This window comes from Erinaceus europaeus, chromosome 5 (assembly GCF_950295315.1).
Source record: "Erinaceus europaeus chromosome 5, mEriEur2.1, whole genome shotgun sequence".
In the NCBI taxonomy this organism is placed as follows: Eukaryota; Metazoa; Chordata; class Mammalia; order Eulipotyphla; family Erinaceidae; genus Erinaceus; species Erinaceus europaeus.
This window is the reverse complement of record NC_080166.1, coordinates 46,745,019-46,762,689: the sequence shown is the minus strand read 5'-3', so window position 1 is coordinate 46,762,689 and position 17,671 is coordinate 46,745,019. Positions and strand designations below refer to the sequence as shown.

At 37.1% G+C, this 17,671-nt stretch overlaps 1 protein-coding gene across 3 annotated transcripts in view; it reads right to left on the bottom strand.

Annotated features, from left to right (window-relative positions):
• The window catches only part of ADAMTS6 (ADAM metallopeptidase with thrombospondin type 1 motif 6), a 313,675-nt gene that overhangs the window by 86,410 nt on the left and 209,594 nt on the right, over positions 1 to 17,671 (bottom strand). For all 3 annotated transcript variants that reach the window (XR_009549950.1, XR_009549949.1, XM_060191274.1), the window contains exon 15: positions 5,177 to 5,279. Coding sequence is in view for 1 of the 3 variants with exons in the window: in XM_060191274.1 (XP_060047257.1) it covers positions 5,177 to 5,279 (103 nt within the window). In the remaining 2 variants the exon portion in view is untranslated. The remainder of the gene's footprint in view (positions 1 to 5,176; positions 5,280 to 17,671) is intronic.

The window sequence follows — 17,671 nt, the reverse complement described above, 5'->3', positions numbered from 1 at the left end:
AATGGGAAAAATGGCCCCCAGGAGCAGTGGATTTGCAGTGCTGGCACTGCAAAAAAAAAAAAAAAGATATTAACACTAAAAAATGTCTACTCTAGAAGTAAAATGTTGGACTGACACTATAAAACTGAACAAATAATTAGCCAAATTAACTAAATAAAGAAGAGGGTACATATAAACAGGCTTACTTTTATAAACTTTTACTGAAAAAGTAAGCCTGTACAAGAAGGCAAGAAAGCAAAATGAAAGGCACAGTATAGAAATAGTCTCTATTTCCAGAAAGTGTGACTGTTTATCAGAAAAATCCCAAGGAATCTAAAGAAATTTAGAAATGTCATTCAGTACAAACTAAACATAAAAAGTCAATTCACTTTACTACAGCGAACAATTGAAAGTAAAATCTAAAATTGCTTATTTATAGTAATTTCGAAATTATAAATTACTCAGGAGTATATTGAACATAAACTGGGCAAGGCCTTGTGCCTAAAACCACAAAACATCACTGAAAAAAAAATTAAAGAAAACAAAAAAAAGAGAGGTACCATGTTCATAAATTGCAAAATTTAATAATGTTAATTTATCAGTTCTTCCTCAAGTGATATATTGTCAATAAGATAGCAATCATAGGGGCCGCCTCATTCTCCAAAGGGTGTCTGGGTCAAACTACTATGCCACTCAAGGAAGACTGGTGTTAAAATGAGTGCAGCCAAGAATGTTCCCGTGACTGCGAATTGTGAGCTCAGACTGACAGGGACTCTGAGTTTACACAGGCTCCTGTGCTAAATATGAGTAGATATAGGTCCCAGGCCAGATCAATAGGGTTTACACTTAATGGTATTAATATACTTTCTTCATATTTGGGAGCTACTCTCTGCTCTAATCCAGCTTTCTAGCTTTCTCAGCTCTAATGGACACCATCTCACTAGACAATACTTTTAGCCCACCTACATGTTAACTATAGGGCTCAAGCAAAAATTACTAAAGTCATGGGCACGCCTTTGAACATACCTAAAATAGACTTCCTAGTTTCTTCCCACATGAAGACCACTAGTTTCATTGGCCCTATTCTTACCTTTGGGTTCCTGTTTATTAAGCAGTTTGTCTTGCTTTATACTGTACTGCCTTTCAGCCACCAAGTTTTAGACGCTACTATGATGCTATCCTGACTTCCCTGGGGAGATGAGCTCACCAGTGTGTCCTGTAACCTCACCTCTTCAGAACCGTACTCCATTAGGGAAAGATAGAAACAGGCTGGAGGTATGGATCGACCCACCAACATCCATGTTCAGGGGATAAGTAATTATAGAAGCCAGACAGATCTTCCACCTTCTGCATCCCATAAAGAATTCTGCTCCATACTCCCAGAGGAATAAATAGGGAGGCTTCTGATGTAGGGGATGGGATATGGAATTCTGATGATGGAAACTGTATAGAATTGTACCTGTGTTATCTAACAATATTACTAATCATCATTAAGTCACTAATAATAATTTAAAAAAGAGATAGCAATCATAAGTCTAACATTGTTTCTTTAGAAATTTAGAACTAATTAAAAAATTGAAAAGCAACAAAACATAATATCCAAAGAATTTTTGAAAAGTAAGATAAAAGATTGAGGAGCTTACACTGTCTGATGCTAAGATTAGATAGTTCACGAATCAAGTCAGTATAGTGTATAACATGGGACTGACAAATCAGTTGTAAAAAAATACTGAAGTCCACAAATCCACTGCAGATATATATATCATACTCCCAACTTAAGTTTAGATTATAGATCTAACTTTAAGAACCAAAAATCATAATTTTTAAAGAGAAAACATAAGATAATGTTTTCTTGAAATAGACAAAAGATTTCTAAGACAGATACAAAGACCACAAACGAACATCACTGGGGGACAGGCAGGTGCATACCTGGATGAGGACACTTATTACAATTGCACAAGGACTGAGACTCAAGCCCATAGTCTCATCCTGGCAAGGGGAAACTCCACTAGCAGTTAAGTAGTGCTGGAGATGCCCACCCCCCTCCAGCTCTTCTTCTTTAAATTTCTCTCTGTCCTATTAAACAAATAGTTTTAAAAAAAAATTTAATGAAAGTTTGTAATACATCTAAGTTAAACTATTGTGCTCATCTCCAAACACCACTTAAAAAGTAATAGGGGTGTGTGTGTGGGGGGTGTGGGCAGTGACTTAATTGATTGAGCGCACACATTACCTTGCACAAAGACCTGGGTTCAGCCCCCAGCTCCCCATCTGCAGGGGGAATGCTTAGGTCTGCAAGTGTCTATCTTTCTATCTCCCTCTCTCCCGCCCCTTCCTCCCCCAATTTCTCTCTTCTCTATAATATTAAGTAGAAAGAAGGAGAAGAGAGGAGAGGAGAGGGGAGGGGAAAGGAGGGGAGGGGAGGGGAGGGGAGGGGAGGGGAGGGGAAAGGAGAGGAGAGGAGAGGAGAGGAGAGGAGAGGAGAGGAGAGGAGAGGAGAGGAGAGGAGAGGAGAGGAGAGGAGAGGAGAGGAGAGGAGAGGAGAGGAGAGGAGAGGAGAGGAGAGGAGAGGAGAGGAGAGGAGAGGATGGAGGAAGGCAAGGGGAGGGAAAGGCATAGGGGAGGGGAATGCGGAAGGGGAAGGGGAAGGGGAAAGAGGAGGGGAAGGGAGAAGAGAGGATGGCCACCAGGAGCCATGGAATTTTCCTGCAGACACTGAGCCTCAGCAATAGCCATGGTGGCACTAAGTAAATAAATAAATACATAAATAATAGGAGAGGATATGGAAATAGCTCAACTAGTATAGCATCGGCTTTACATTTCTGAGGCTCCAGATTCCATCCCAAGCATTTGCCTCCCTCTCCCTCTCCTACTTTTTCTGGCTCTGAAATTCTCTCTTATGTGCAATAAATAAAATCCATTTTTTTTAAATAATAGGCAAACCACAGACTATAAGAACATCTTTATAAAAATTAATCTGGTTGGGTGGCAGTGCAATCAGTACAACCCATGAGGACCAGGGTTCAAGCTCCTGGTCCCTACCTGCAGGGAGGAAGCTTCACGATCAGTGGAAGCAATGCTGTAAGTATCCTTCCTTCTCTCTGTCTCTCTTTCTCTCCCTCTCCATCTCTCTCTGCCTCGTACTCTAGCGCTCCATCTCTCTCTGCCTCGTACTCTAGCGGAAAAAAAAAAAAAAAAAGACTACCAGGAGCCATAAGGGTGTTGGCAGTCCAGCTATAACCCTCGTGGCAATAAATAAATAAATAAATAAATTAATTAATTAAATGTACTTGGTAAATTATTATCACTCAAGAATAAAAATTAATGACCAATAAAAGTAGGCTAAATCTTGAAAATTTTAAAAATAAGATATACAAATTGTTAGTAGTCACATGAAAATTTATGCAGTGTAATCAATGATGAGAAAAATTCAAATCAAAACCCCACTGAGATATCATTATATACAACTAGAAGACTGAAAATACCAAAGGTTGGCAAGAATGTGAAGCAGACAGAAGTCATATATTGTTTGTGGTACAATCACTGGGAAAACATCTGGCCGTTTCTTTTAAAACTAGACTCACACCTACCCTGTTGCCCAGCAATGCCACCCCTCCGTGTTTTTAACTCAACAGAAATGAAAACATATGCTCACAAAAAAATCTTGTACACAAATGGTCATAGTAGCTTAGTCATAACAGCTGAAACCTAGAAACAGCCCAGGTGTCTATCAACAGCAGAGTGGGAAAAAATGAACTCTTATAGTGGAATACTGCTCAGCAATAAAAAGGAATGAATTAATAACACAACAATATGAACACATTTTTTTTAAATTAAACAAAGAAATCTTGAACAAAAGGCTAATTATGGCTTGGTTTCACTTATAGATGTTATAGAACAGAAAAAAATAATCTTAAGGGCAGGCGGCAAAATAATCCATTTGGATAGTGTGCTGCTTTGCTGTATATGCAAGCCTCATCTGGCTGTGCTGCCATCACACTGAAAGAAACTTCAGTGTTCCATTCTGTCTCTGTCTCTCCCTCTCCCTCTCCCTCTCCCTCTCTCTCTCTCTCTCCCCCCTTCTGAAAGTCAGTCTAGAGTGGAGAACCCCACAAATGACAAACTAATAATAAAAAACCATAATAACAAACACAATAATAATAGTCATCTAGGTTAAAAAAAAAATCAAAACAGTTGTTGCCTTTGACACGTATGTAGGTAGTGGTAGGTATGGGGTGAACTTTGTGAATCTGGAGAGTTATGATAGTGTTTTGTATATCTCAATAGGATTTTATGCATTTTCTAAAACTTTGGGAAATTATAGTTAGGATCCGCACACTCCATTGCACTTAATTATTCCTAAAAAGGATAAAGAAACTAAATACTGAATTGTAATGTTATATAGCACACTATTTAAAGAAAGATATGTTAATGGCAACAATAATTGTTTTGAAATGCAAAATTATAGAATGAATTAATACATGGATAAAGCTGATTAAATATGCAATAAAATATGAAATGTTAACCGTAAAATATTGTTAGTGGGCAGTACAGTTCTTACTAGAACTTATTTCAACATTGCTTTTTGTTGAATAATTTTCAAAGTAAAATATGGAAAAGTAGAGGAAGTTTTTTAAGTGCACTCAGTTTCTCCAGGATAATATTTTAGCAAAATCCAGCTTGTATATTGGGAACATAAGAAAAATTCTTGTGCCTACAAAATATTATTGTTTGATGCAGGCTGGATTAAAGAGCAAAACATATATAACACCAAAAAAGGGTAACAATAGTCTATGGAAAGATACTTGACCTTTCTCCAAAAAAAGCACAGATTTTCCTGGTCTTTTCAGAACTGTAATTTGTTTTAGGGTGATAACTGCATATAGTAAATGATTATATTTGAGTGTTTACATATCCCAAAGTAATCATAAGAACTCAAAGGTAGTATCTGGATTTATACCTGTGTGCCTTGTTAAGTAGAATTAGGCTCTAAAAAGTGATTCCTGTTAATTTGTGTTGCCATATAAACTTTCTTAGAGGAAAACTGAAACATGAGAATGTTAGGAAACTAAGCAGTTTCCTTCCTTGATTTGCAAGTGCTAATTTTTATTAGTGTGTATGTATTTCTATAGATATATACTTTTTACATTTGCAAAGCTCTCAAGTATAATGAAGGCTCCGCCAGGTTATACATTACCTCCAGTATAAGGTTTCCAGTTATAATATTTTCCACGGAAAGGCATATTGTCAAAGTCTGCACACTGTTTCTCTCGAAAATCCCGGGACCCCAAAGGACATAGCTAAAATAAAATAAAATCACAAATGGTATCATTGTTGAAAAATACTAAAACCAAGGGACAGTGTCCCTACAATTTAAATCGCCTACACTCTGTCACATTGGCTTACTGCCTTGCTTTCTGGCCATAATTCTCTCATATGCTCTCCTCTACTTTACAACCAATTTTCAGAGTGAAGTGTCTGAATTGTCATCTTAGCCAAGGGAAAAATAACTAAAGTTGTTTAAACAAAGTTAAGTGTTAAGATATCTCCATATAACTTTACACTCAGATTCATGTCGCAGTCCACTCTGCAATCAATTCATCAGGTACCTCCTTAAAAACACATATAAAAACTAGGTAAAGGAACTAAAACACAAAATCCTTTTAGTTAATATTTAAGGTTCAGTTGCCACAGCTACTCCTAGATCTTTATTTTTAAGAAATCAAGATGGAGGTCTGTACCAAAACATTCAGCACTGTTAATTGTGGTTTGGACTCCTGCTACTACAGTTGTTTACTGTCTGGTTCTGACAAAAACCCTATTTTAAAATGTGAAGTGAATGAGGCAATATGCTTAGGCCTCATTCTAAATACTATCAAACTCAAGGAATTTAGCCTTATGAGGATTTACATTAATCTATTTAAAAAACAACTTATTTACTTATTTTTTATGAGTGAGATACAAAGAAGAAGAAGGATGGATGGATGGATGGATGGATGGATGGATGGATGGATGGATGGATGGATGGATGGATGATGATAGACCAGAACATTGCTCAGTTCTGGTTTATAGTGGTGTTGGGGATTGAACTTGAGACCTCAGAGCTTCAAGCATAAAAGTCTTTTGCATAACAATTATGCTATCTCCCTTGCCCAACATTTAATCTATTAATATCACAGAAAATAAAATAATCAAATTACATCAGGATATGGATACATCAGACAGAAGAATGTTGAGAGGGTAAAGAGAAGACAGTTTGTTTTTAATAATCTGGAATTCCTTACCACCGACATATTTTAAAGAGGAGAATCTAGACAATCTAGTAAGGTCTAGATTCTAAAGACCATAGGGTAATTTTAATTTCTTTAAGTTCAAAAGGAATTAAAAGTATAGAGTTGACAAGATAGCTCATTTGGATAGTGAACTTGCTTTGTCAGGTACACTCTCTAAGTTTGAGCCTAACCCCCCACTGTATTAAAGGATGTTTTCTGTGCTATGCTCTCTTTCCCTCTGCTTACTTGTCTCTATCTCTGTCCTTGTCTTTTAATCAAATAAAGTCAGCTTGAAGCAGGGAAGCCCAAGTGGCAACATTAAAAAAAAAAAAATCAAAGTATAATATCTCACAGTACTTGAGCACTATAGCCCACATATTTTAAGTTCTGTAGCTATGGCATTTACAAAAAGAAAGTTAGTACTTCTGAGAAGACATGCCCTTAAATTTAGAACAGAACAAGTCATAAAATAAAATTATTAATTATGGGATGCACCTCAGTAGTAGGCCACATGCTTCACAGGTTCAATGCTCTGGATTCAAACCACGGCACCTCCTTCAACCCCCAAATTGTGAATAAACAGTAAATGTTTTACAACCATTCTCAGAGGTCATTTTGAGCAACTGTTATGTGTCCCTTCTTTGGACGGCTACAATTTGCTTTATACAGTTTCATTGTGAATGATTTCCCCAGACAGGGGTGGGAAAACAGCATAATGATTATGCAAAAGACTGTCACGCCAGAGGCTCTGAGATCCCAGGTTCAATCCCCAGAACCACTATAAACCAGAGTTGAGCAATGCTCTGCTCTCTTATCTACTTTATCTTTCTCTCTGTATCTCTAGTTTGTAGTAAAATAAGCGTCAACCCGGCTTTGATCTAGCACATTATGATTGGGCCCTCCTCAATCGCTATCGAACAGGCCATGGCCGGTGCGCCGCTATGTTCCATTGCTGGGGAGCCAGAGACGACCCGAACTGCCCCTGTGGCTCCAGACAGACTATGACCCACATAGTCAACGACTGCCACCTCTCCAGATTCAAAGGAGGTCTCGAAACTTTACATCAGGCTCAACCTGATGCTGTTGACTGGCTACGGAAGAAGGGCAAACGCTAGAAGAAGAAGTAAAATAAATAAATGATAACAATGTGCAAATATCTGCATGCTCATCATTTCTTCTTATCTACTAAAGTTCAGATTTCTAGAATATCAAGTACAGAGCCTCAGATTTTGAAAACAATGTTAGCAGATTTACATTCTTTCATGATTCCCACATTTAAATATGTTCTCTGGGAGCAGACAGGATAACAGCTCACTTGGGTAGTGAATGTGTTTTATCATAGGAATAACCAGCTTTGAATCTGGTCCCCATTGTACTGAAGGAAACTTTAGTATTGTGGTGTTTCTCTTTATGTCTATCTCTGTCTGTGTCTTTTTATCTGAAAAAGTCAGCTTGGAGAATGAAAACTCACTGATGAAAACAACTAAAAATAAATTAATTAGTTAAGGTTAAAGAAGTGGCACAGTGGCTAGAAATTATCTCCGAGATGAGGATTCATATAAACTGTTCACGGGGGTTGGGCTGTAGCGCAGTGGGTTAAGCTCACATGGTGCAAAGTGCAAGGACTGGCATAAGGATCCGGGTTCGAGCCCCCCGGGTCCCCACCTGCAGGGGAGTTGCTTCACAGGCAGTGAAGCAGGTCTGCAGGGGTCTATCTTTCTCTCCCCCTCACTGTCTTCCCCTCCTCTCTCCATTTCTCTCTGTCCTATCCAACAAGGATGACATCAATAATATCAATAGCTAAAATAATAAAACAAGGCCAACAAAAGGGAAAATCAATAAATATATTTTTTAAAAAAACCTGTTCACTTAGTACCTGTCATATGATAGCATTCAATGAATATTAACAGTTCTACTGATCTTAGGGCCAGGTGTTTTTAGACTCATTCCTTACGTAATACTCTGCTCTATATGTCAGGGGAACAAACTACACTGCCTAACTTCCAGTGTTAACTGATTTAAGGTTGAATGCAGGTCACGGAAAACATACCAGGAAGAGCCAGGGTTGTTCTCTTAGTTCTTCTCTACCTTAGGTAGTATTCTGAGGCAGAAGCAGACTCTTGTTGGCCTCAACTTTAAGCATCACCCTCACCTCTCCCCTAACCAGCATCAGTTTATATTCCAACTTCTGTGTGGTTTTAATCTCAAGAATTAATAAAAAATATTTCATTTCTGGGCAAGAGACTTAATGATGAACTTTTTGGTCACTACCAAGCCATTCTATCAATTGGAGCCCTAGTCAGGGAATCTTAGACTTCTAATAGATCCCTCTCCACCATTACTGGTCACTCCCATCAGGAGAAGTCATCATAAGCCTTTTTGAGGGCCTCTCCAGGACAGTATCCTCACTATAAAGTAGCAAAGGTATGAACCTCTCCACTTTCCAAAGGGAGGCTGGTCACCCTACTCTGCCACTCAAGGAAGTGGGGGAGAAATGCTGGGGGGAAATGACTAGAGGTCTCTGAACCCCAATTCCATTAGGACCTTGAGAGAAGAGGAAAAAAGGAAAGACACTCAGAAGTAATAATAGGTATAGGTGCGACTTAGAAAGAAAGAGAAGGCAAGACCATAGGGGAGAAAATGAGCAATACACATAGTTATAGAAATAATAGTCAATCCATATCTGTGACCTTGGAAGAACCACTGCAGTTTCCAATGGAGAGAATGGGAACACAAAACTCTGGTGGTGGGAACAGTGTGGAATTGTACCCCCCATCCCCATTATCTTATAATGTTGTTAATCAATATTAAATTACTAATGAAAAAAATTTCCTTTCTGTGTCTTTTTGAAAAGCATAAAAGCATCTTTCTGCTGCCATTGTTCTTTGGTTTTATCAGCCTCCTCCACCATATATGTCACTAACTCTTTGCATTAAATTCTATTTCAGCATTTGGAGTGGCTTATGGATTTAAGACTGGATATTTACTGATTCAACACTTGATGATGATGACTAAGTATTTAAAAGATTGAGTAGAGATACATTTCATGGTTTTGTTTGCTTTTCTGTTTCGTTTTTGGCAGGTTATTGATTAAGGGCAATAGCTGACAAACTATTTTTCTGTAGAGGGTTATGGGAGTTTTGGGTCTTCTAGTGTCTATAGTGACTATGCAACTGTACCATTATAGTAAGAAAAGAGTAACAGATGATATTAAGTGAATCAATGCTGTGCATGTAATCTGACCAAAGTTATCTTCCAACTTTTGCCCAAAGTGTGTAATCTGTCAACCCTTGATGGAGATAATATATGTCTGTCATAATTTTGCACAATAGCAAATGCAATTATCAGTTTTTTTTGAGTCATTCCAGAATCATACACATCAAAAAACTGAAGTGAGAAGTCATCTAAACTTATTTGCACAAGATGCTTTATTTTCCTCTGCAAAGATCCCAAACTCATCACTGATCTATGCAAACACAACAGAAAGTTCGGAGACTTTTCACACAATTGCAATTATTACAATTGCAATTATTCTTTCTTAATTTCAGTGGAAACCTGTCTTTCTATAATAAAGTGATATTTCCCTTTCTCTCTGGGTCTATAATGAATATATATAATTCCTAATAAATGATATCTAGATGTTAATAGTTTTCCTATGGGCAGTCATGGTTTATCTTTACTTCTATTAAAACGAGTGGCCAAGGACTAGACTTCAGTATTATTCATGACAATTATATGTGTTCATATATACCATGTATGTACTATACATTATATGTATAATTATTACTACATACCAGATCTGAAGATAAAGCAATAAACAAAAGAGATGAGGTTACAACTTTCATAGATTTCACTGTTCTTACAGATGAGAAAAAAATTAAGCAAAGTAAGGAAATTGACAGAAAAGCTGGAAGGAGTGGCTTATGTATCTATGAACACATGTATGAACAATGTATGAACAATGAAAATATCTATGAACACAAATGGAGGATGGAAATGTTCAGAGGAATTACAACAGACCTGGGAACTTGATTCTATGCCTTTCTATTTCTAGTGGGTATCAGTTAATCAGGAAACAGTTTAATGTTTCCTTCAGTGAAGGCTCTGAATTTGTGTTGACTTGATAAAAGTTCACTAAGAAAGAAATTAATTTTAAGGGAAATTTTTCATAAAGTATAATTTTTCTTTGTTTAAAAATGATAGAAGATAGCCCAGGAAGTGGCACAATGGATAAAGCATTGGACTTTTAAGCATGAAGTCCCAAGTTCAAACCATAGAATCATGTGTGCCAGAATTATGATTCCCTCTCTTTCTCCCTCATTCTCGTAAATAAATAAATCTTTAAATGAAGGAATAATGAGATCAATTAACAATGCTTTTTTAGTTACTTAAAGATAACTCTGAAACTATGTAGAAAACGGGGCACTACAATACATTTTTCCCCCTTTTGTTGCCCTTGTTGTTTATCACCATTGCTAGTGTTATTGCTGCCGTTGTTGTTGGATACAACAGAGAGAAATGGAGAGAGGAGTGGGAGACAGAGAGAGGGTGAGAAAGAGAGACACCTGCAGACCTGCTTTCACTGCCTGTGAAGTGAACCCCCTGCAGGTGGGGAGCCCGGAGCTCAAACTGGGATCCTAATGTTGGTCCCTGTGCTTTCTGCCATGTGCACTTAACCCACTGCGCCACCGCCCGGCTCCCATCAGTACATTTTTTTTACGTAAAGTCTGACAGGTTTTCAGCCTCCTCAAATTCATCAAGAATCCTCTCCTTTAAAAAGCAACCAGCAGGATTTCACAAAAGCCCAAAGTGGAAAGTGACCGGTCTCTGCTTCTTTTGATGCAGAGTATTTTCAAAGAAATCAAAAAATAATATTTATATCTTTATCTCCACTTTCTCCCCAGAGATTTATGTAAACTAACACAGTCCATATTACACTGATAGTTTGAGTATCTCCTTTTGACTAAATTTAATGTCTCTGTTGTTTGATAAATACAAAAAGAATAATTAATTAAGGCATAAATCCTGCTATAGAAAGAAATAGCGGCCATCTGCTGACAAAAGCCCCAGTGTCATATCTCTTACTAGGGCTTTAATTTTGGTTTTATCCCAGAGATGGGATGATTTGGCAAGTGCCAGAATTCTACCTACATTTTTTTTTCATTTGCAAAACACAACTGTCCTCACCTTCAAAAAAAAAAACCCTTAAATGTGTTTTGATGAAAAATCTCCAAATATTGCATTTTGTTTCTAGGTTAAAAAAAGAGTTGAGAAGTAAGCAGATAATAAATATTCTTCCCCCCTACTTTCCTTTTCCTCTTTCTAGTGGAGTTAGGTGGGCTGCAAAGATACAAGTATTTCTATTGACTCAGAAATTACAAAACTGGCATTGTGTTCTACTTGCTTTCATTCCCAACTTCTGTTTTCTAAACTTTCTTTTACAGAAAATGTACTTTTGCCTTTTTCCAATTACTACAGACCAAGTATCTACACCGCTGAATTCAATTCTCTCCAGTATAGCAACAAATTCTGAGCCAGTTATATCCTATTAGTTATCCTCCATGAGGTATCATAAACAGAGTTTGGAATTCAACTCCCCTTCTGCTTAGAAAGTCATACATGTAACTTGGAACTGTGGAAAAAGGATATATTTCTGTTCACCCAGACAGGCATCTCTTTCCAGATTACAAATGTGTAACACAGGTTAATAAAGGCCTTGCTCTCATACTCTTTTTTCTACAACTTGCATACAAAATTTCTAGTTTCCCAGTTATCAAGTACTGATTATGTCACTACTCTAATCTATAAAGGCATTTCCAAGGTTGGATATGGTGTTCAAAGAAAATCTCAGTTTAACCTTCTAATTTTTTCCTCAGTGTCTGTTGTTTCTCCCTAAGTGCACTTTTTTTTTCAACTTCAGTATCATTTTATTGTGGAAGTGTTCATTTATAGAATTATTGTTGTCATGGAGGCATATTTCCACATTTCCCAAAGACAATGCCATATTTATTTATTTATTTAGTCTCCAGGGTTATTGCTGGGGTTTGGTGCCTGCACCACAAATCCTCTGCTCCTGGAGGTCATTTTTATCATTTTTGTTGCCCTTGTTGCATTTGTTGTTTTTACTGTTATTTTTGTTATTGCTGTTGTTGTTATTGGATAGGACAGAGAGAAATAGAGAGAGGAGGGGAAGACAGAGAGGGAAAGAGACAGATAGACACCTGCAGACCTGCTTCACCACTTGTGAAGTGACCCTCCCTTGCAGGTGGGGAGCCGGGGGCTCAAACCGGGGCTTCGTGTCATGTGTGCTTAACCCACTGCGCTACCGCCCAGCCCCCACCATATTTATTTTTAAGGAAGATATAAACTAAGTTTGACAAGCCTACATTGTCCAGACAAACTTGACTGAAGTGGTTATATTTGATACCATAATGTTCTATGCATATTTTCTAGTTCATGTTTATGCAGCCTGAAATTAATTAATGGCATTTAATTAAAAGGCCATTTGTTCTTTTCCTTCATCCCAAGAAAATGTTAAAAAACTGAATTCGTAATTTCCTAAATCTTCTTTTTTTATCTTTTGAGCTTAAAAATATTTTTTTAATTTTTTTTTTATTTGTATGAACCTGGGATGTGGCTCAGCAGAAAGTATTTGCATTAGGTGTGTGGAGGCTTTGTTATACCCAGTAACACATGAGGAAGCAGCAAATAAAAAATAAGTAGAACCCCATGGATGATAGAGTGATATAATTGTCTGTCTGTCTGTCTATAATTGGACTGAGGAAAAGGCTCAATGTTAACCGGCATGTCTAGCATGCATGGGGAACTATTTGAAATCCCCAGCAAGATATTCTAAAATACTAATAAATATCCCTTTCAATAACTGAGCAAACAAGCAAGCTCTATATTTTGTTTAAAGTCTAGTCCTTACTTCTCAAAATGTTTGTTCTCTGATGAGAGACACACATTGGGCCACAGTTATGATTGCTGTTAGTGAAACAATTCTTCCGTGTCACCATTTACTCCACAGCTCTTCCTAGCTAGCTTATTCTGTTGCAGGATACAATTAGACTGGGAGTAGGATAATGTCAAAGGTCACCAAACTCTTTCAGAGAAGCTTACCTCTCTGTATCCACCCCCACCCAGGATATCTATTCTAAAAACAAAAGATAAATACTCAAAAATTCAAAGCCTTACTGACCCCCTTCAATGGTACTAGTCTATGGATAAGTTTTAGATTTGTCATTGTAAATGCACTTTTGAAAACTTGTTCTCTTTTCTCTTTATAGAGGTGATTTAATATTAAATGAGACTGTGAGGTGAAAAAGTACTTTGTAATCTACAAAGCACAAATGTATATAGTGTTCATATATAGTTTTTTAAATTTTAATTAAAATATTTAATTTAATTCTTAATTTTTCTTTTTGCCTCCAGGGTTTTTGCTGGGTCTTGCTGTCAACACTATAAATCTACTGCTCCTGGTATCTTTTGTTGTTTGTTTATTTTATTGAATAAAACAGAGAAATAGAGCGGGGGTGGGGGGGCTTAGAGATGGGGAGGAGGGAAGGAAGATCGATATCTGCAGACCTGCTTTACCACCTGTGATGCAACTGTCCTGCAGGTGGGGTCCAGGGGGTTTCAAACCAGGATCCTTGCACTGGTCCTTGCTTTGTACTATGTGCGCTAACTCAGTGCGTCACTGCCCAGTCCTCACTATATTTAGGACAAACTAAGAGCTAAAAAGAACACAAAAGGTGCTACTACTTTTGTTTTTTAAACAACCTATAAGTTTGATATTCTTACACTTTACTGATGAGGAATTCCCTGCAGTTTAATGAGGCTGATCTTGTCCAGGTCAAATGACAAAAAGTTTTCACTTCAAGCCAATGAGAATGGTGTGTGTGTGTGTGTGTGTGTGTGTGTGTGTGTGTGTGTGTGTGTGTGTGTGTGTCCCATGGTAGGGTGAACCCTTAAAACTGAAAATGGAAAGAGATTTATCTGGCACTACCACTTCTAGGCATTTATCTAATGGACATGAAAACATATGAGAGGATATTTGCACCTCCCATACACACATATTCACAGCAGTATTTATTCACAATAGCTGAAATTTGAAATCAACCTAAGTGCCCGTCAAGATATTACTGAATTAAGAAACTGTGGAGTATATAAAAGGTTACTACTCTGCCATTAAAAGAGACAAAAATTGAATCTTTTAGGTAAAAATAGATGGAGTTTGAGTTGACTATGCTAAGGAGAACAAGTAGAGAAGTGAAAGACAATGACCAGTAGTTTTACTCATGTGGACTGTTATAATGTAGATTCTGGAAATAAATTAAAAGTCACAGATTAATCTTTGAAAATTCAAGACACTAATAAAGAATTTTGGTACTCTCACTATTTGGTTGACGACATGATCTCATTCTGGTGGCCACTGATTTAAAACTTCTTCCAGGATCACCAAAATTTATCCTTTGCATTATTACCCCTTAAGCTTAGAGAAAAACTCTTGAATCAAAATAAATGAGACAAAAATGCCTATGAATTATTTTTCAGTTCTTGATTATCCAGTTGATTTAATTAAAAGGGAGTTCTTCAGTCTATGAGGTGCTATTATAAGAAGAATGCTGTCCTCTTATTGTGGGGAGCTAAGTATCATGTGTGATACTTATCAATCATGTAAGCCAGAGTAATGCTCTGGCTCTCTCACTCTCCATCCCTTCCTCCTAGTAAACAAAGACATTTAAAAAGAAAGAAAGAAAGTTTCCTTTGAGGTCTTATTTATGGAATCAGTAAAATATGATGTATATTACATTATCTAAAACATTCATTAAGCCTGATCTGATAAAATTCAAGTATACTCTCTTAAAATCATTACTTTAAAACAGCTCATAAATACTAGACTTTGGGTACTACAGAGGGAAAAATAACCATGTAATACAAGGTTTATTTAGAAGATCCAAGGACAATAGCCCTAGAGAGCGCCTATAATAACAAGGGAGGTGATGGGGATCGAACCCAGGACCTTATACATGCAGTGTATGTTTCTTTTCTTTTCTTTTCCTTTCCTTTCCTTTCCTTTCCTTTCCTTTCCTTTCCTTTCCTTTCCTTTCCTTTCCTTTCCTTTTCTTTTCTTTTCTTTTCTTTTCTTTTTCTTCTTTTTTTTTTTTTTGCCTCCAGGGTTATTGCCGGGACTCGGTGCCTACACCACGAATCCACTGCTCCTGGAGGCCATTTTTTCCCTTTTGTTACAGTGGTTGTTTTTTTACCACTGTTGTGGTTATTATTATCACTGTTATTGATGTCACTGTTGTTGGATAGGACAGAGAGAAATGGAGAGAGGAGGGAAAGACAGACAGGGGGAGAGAAAGACAGACACCTGCAGACTTGCTTCACCTGTGAAGTGACTCCCCTGCAGGTGGGTAACCGGGGGCTGGAACCTGGATCCTTCTGCTGGTTCATGCGTTTTGTGCCACATGCGCTTAACCCACTGTGCTACCACCCAACCCCCTCAAAATACGTTTTCTATCAGCAAGCTAGCTACATCACTGGCCCACATCATTTGATATTAATTCTAATCAATTCACACATTTGGTTTATCGGTAAATTCTGTCTTGCAAAATAGTGCACATAATAGAAAAAATTTAATAGATTTATGTGTATATATGAGTTTCTGCTCTAATATACATACAGTCCTAAAAATTGAAAACAAAAATATCAAGCATATGAGAAATATAGGTCCTAAACAAAGACAAATAAACAAAAGAATTTGGATTAAAGATCATCACGCATGATCCTATACTACTCTGCCTCATCAATGTAGTTTGACCTTAGCCACTATATTATTTCTTGGTACAAATATGCTAAATAATTTATGAGTTAATTTGTGCTGTATAAGCAAGGTTGTAGCAAAATAGCTTATATCAAAACTTTAAATTATCATAGTTTTCTAGATTTATGTTATAAATGGAAATTTAAAATATCTCACCAAGCCAACTCATTACTGAGGAGTAGGGGGGAAATACTCTCTCACTACAGGAAGAAAATACAGTCAAAATAAAAGTTAATCTGGTATGTTGTAAGTGCTTAATAAATTTTAGCAATTACTACTAGTAGTACCACTATTATCCCCGTAACTCCTATGAGTAAAGATGGAAACAAAAAGAGCTATAAAGTAGATAGCTGTGTCATACCCCAAATCTGTTATGCTTTGCTTTTCTGCTAGCAGACATATGATTTTTGGTAAGGAATCTATTGCTACAAAACGTGGTCTTAAGCCCATTTTAGGAAACAAATCCACATTATTCTGAACCAGTTATCATAACTCCATCTCTGTGCTCACGATTAATTTAGATGTGAGCATGTCACCTCCTGGACAATAAAATGTAAAGGAAACTTGCTGATGGAATAGGAGGAGCTTTGAACTTCAGGAAGATAAAATGGAGGATCTGGAAGGGGAGCACCCAGTTGAGAGCACATGTTATAATGCACAAGGATCTGTGTTCAAGCTCCTGTTCCCAGCTGCCCCCACCTCCCCCAACCCTCTATTTCTTTCCTTCCCTCTTGGCTTTTATCTGCCTCTATCCAATAAATTTTTTTTTTAAGACTGGAGAAATTTATCTCCTCTCATCCCTGAAAAGCAAAAAGTAGCATAAGTGCTCTGATGTTCCAAGTATACCTTAGGTGTTTCCCTTATTATCTTGTCAGGTTTTTGATGATTTTAAAACAATAATACTAATAAAAAAATATCATCCCACAGTTCAAAAAATGCTATCAAAATAACTTCACTCATGTTTAAGTATAAGTCTCTTATATTTGTTTCTAAAATGAGTTAAGATGGATTTATTTTGATATATATATATATATATATTGTCTTCTTTTTAAATTGCAATATATTTGAATTAAAAATAATTAAGCTTCAAAACTGGATTCTTCGGGACTGGCAAAATAGCTCACTTGGATAGTGTGCTGTTTTGTGACACAGATGACCCTGGTTTAAGCCAAACTCCTGCTGCATTAGAGAAAGCTTCAGTGCTGTTATGTCTTCCTCCTTTCTCTGATTATCTCTCTTTGAAAAAGTCAAGGAAGCCCAGGTGATAACACCACCACCAAGAACAAAATTCTTCATTTCCACCAATGTTATTTTAAGTGTTCAATGATTCATCTAATTGGTGGTTCCACACTGGATAGTGCACATATAGACTATTACTACTGTGAAAGAAGGCTCTCTTGGATAGTACTGGGGTAACAGTTGTGCTTTGAAAATCTAAATGCTCATATATTAGGTTGCATTTTAAAAGACCACAGCTTTCAACCCACCAAAAGAAATTCTACAATGTAGACATTTAAAACACAATTTATGGGGTCAACAAAGATGATCACCTGAGACTGCAACAAGACAAGACTGGGACTACTTTGGG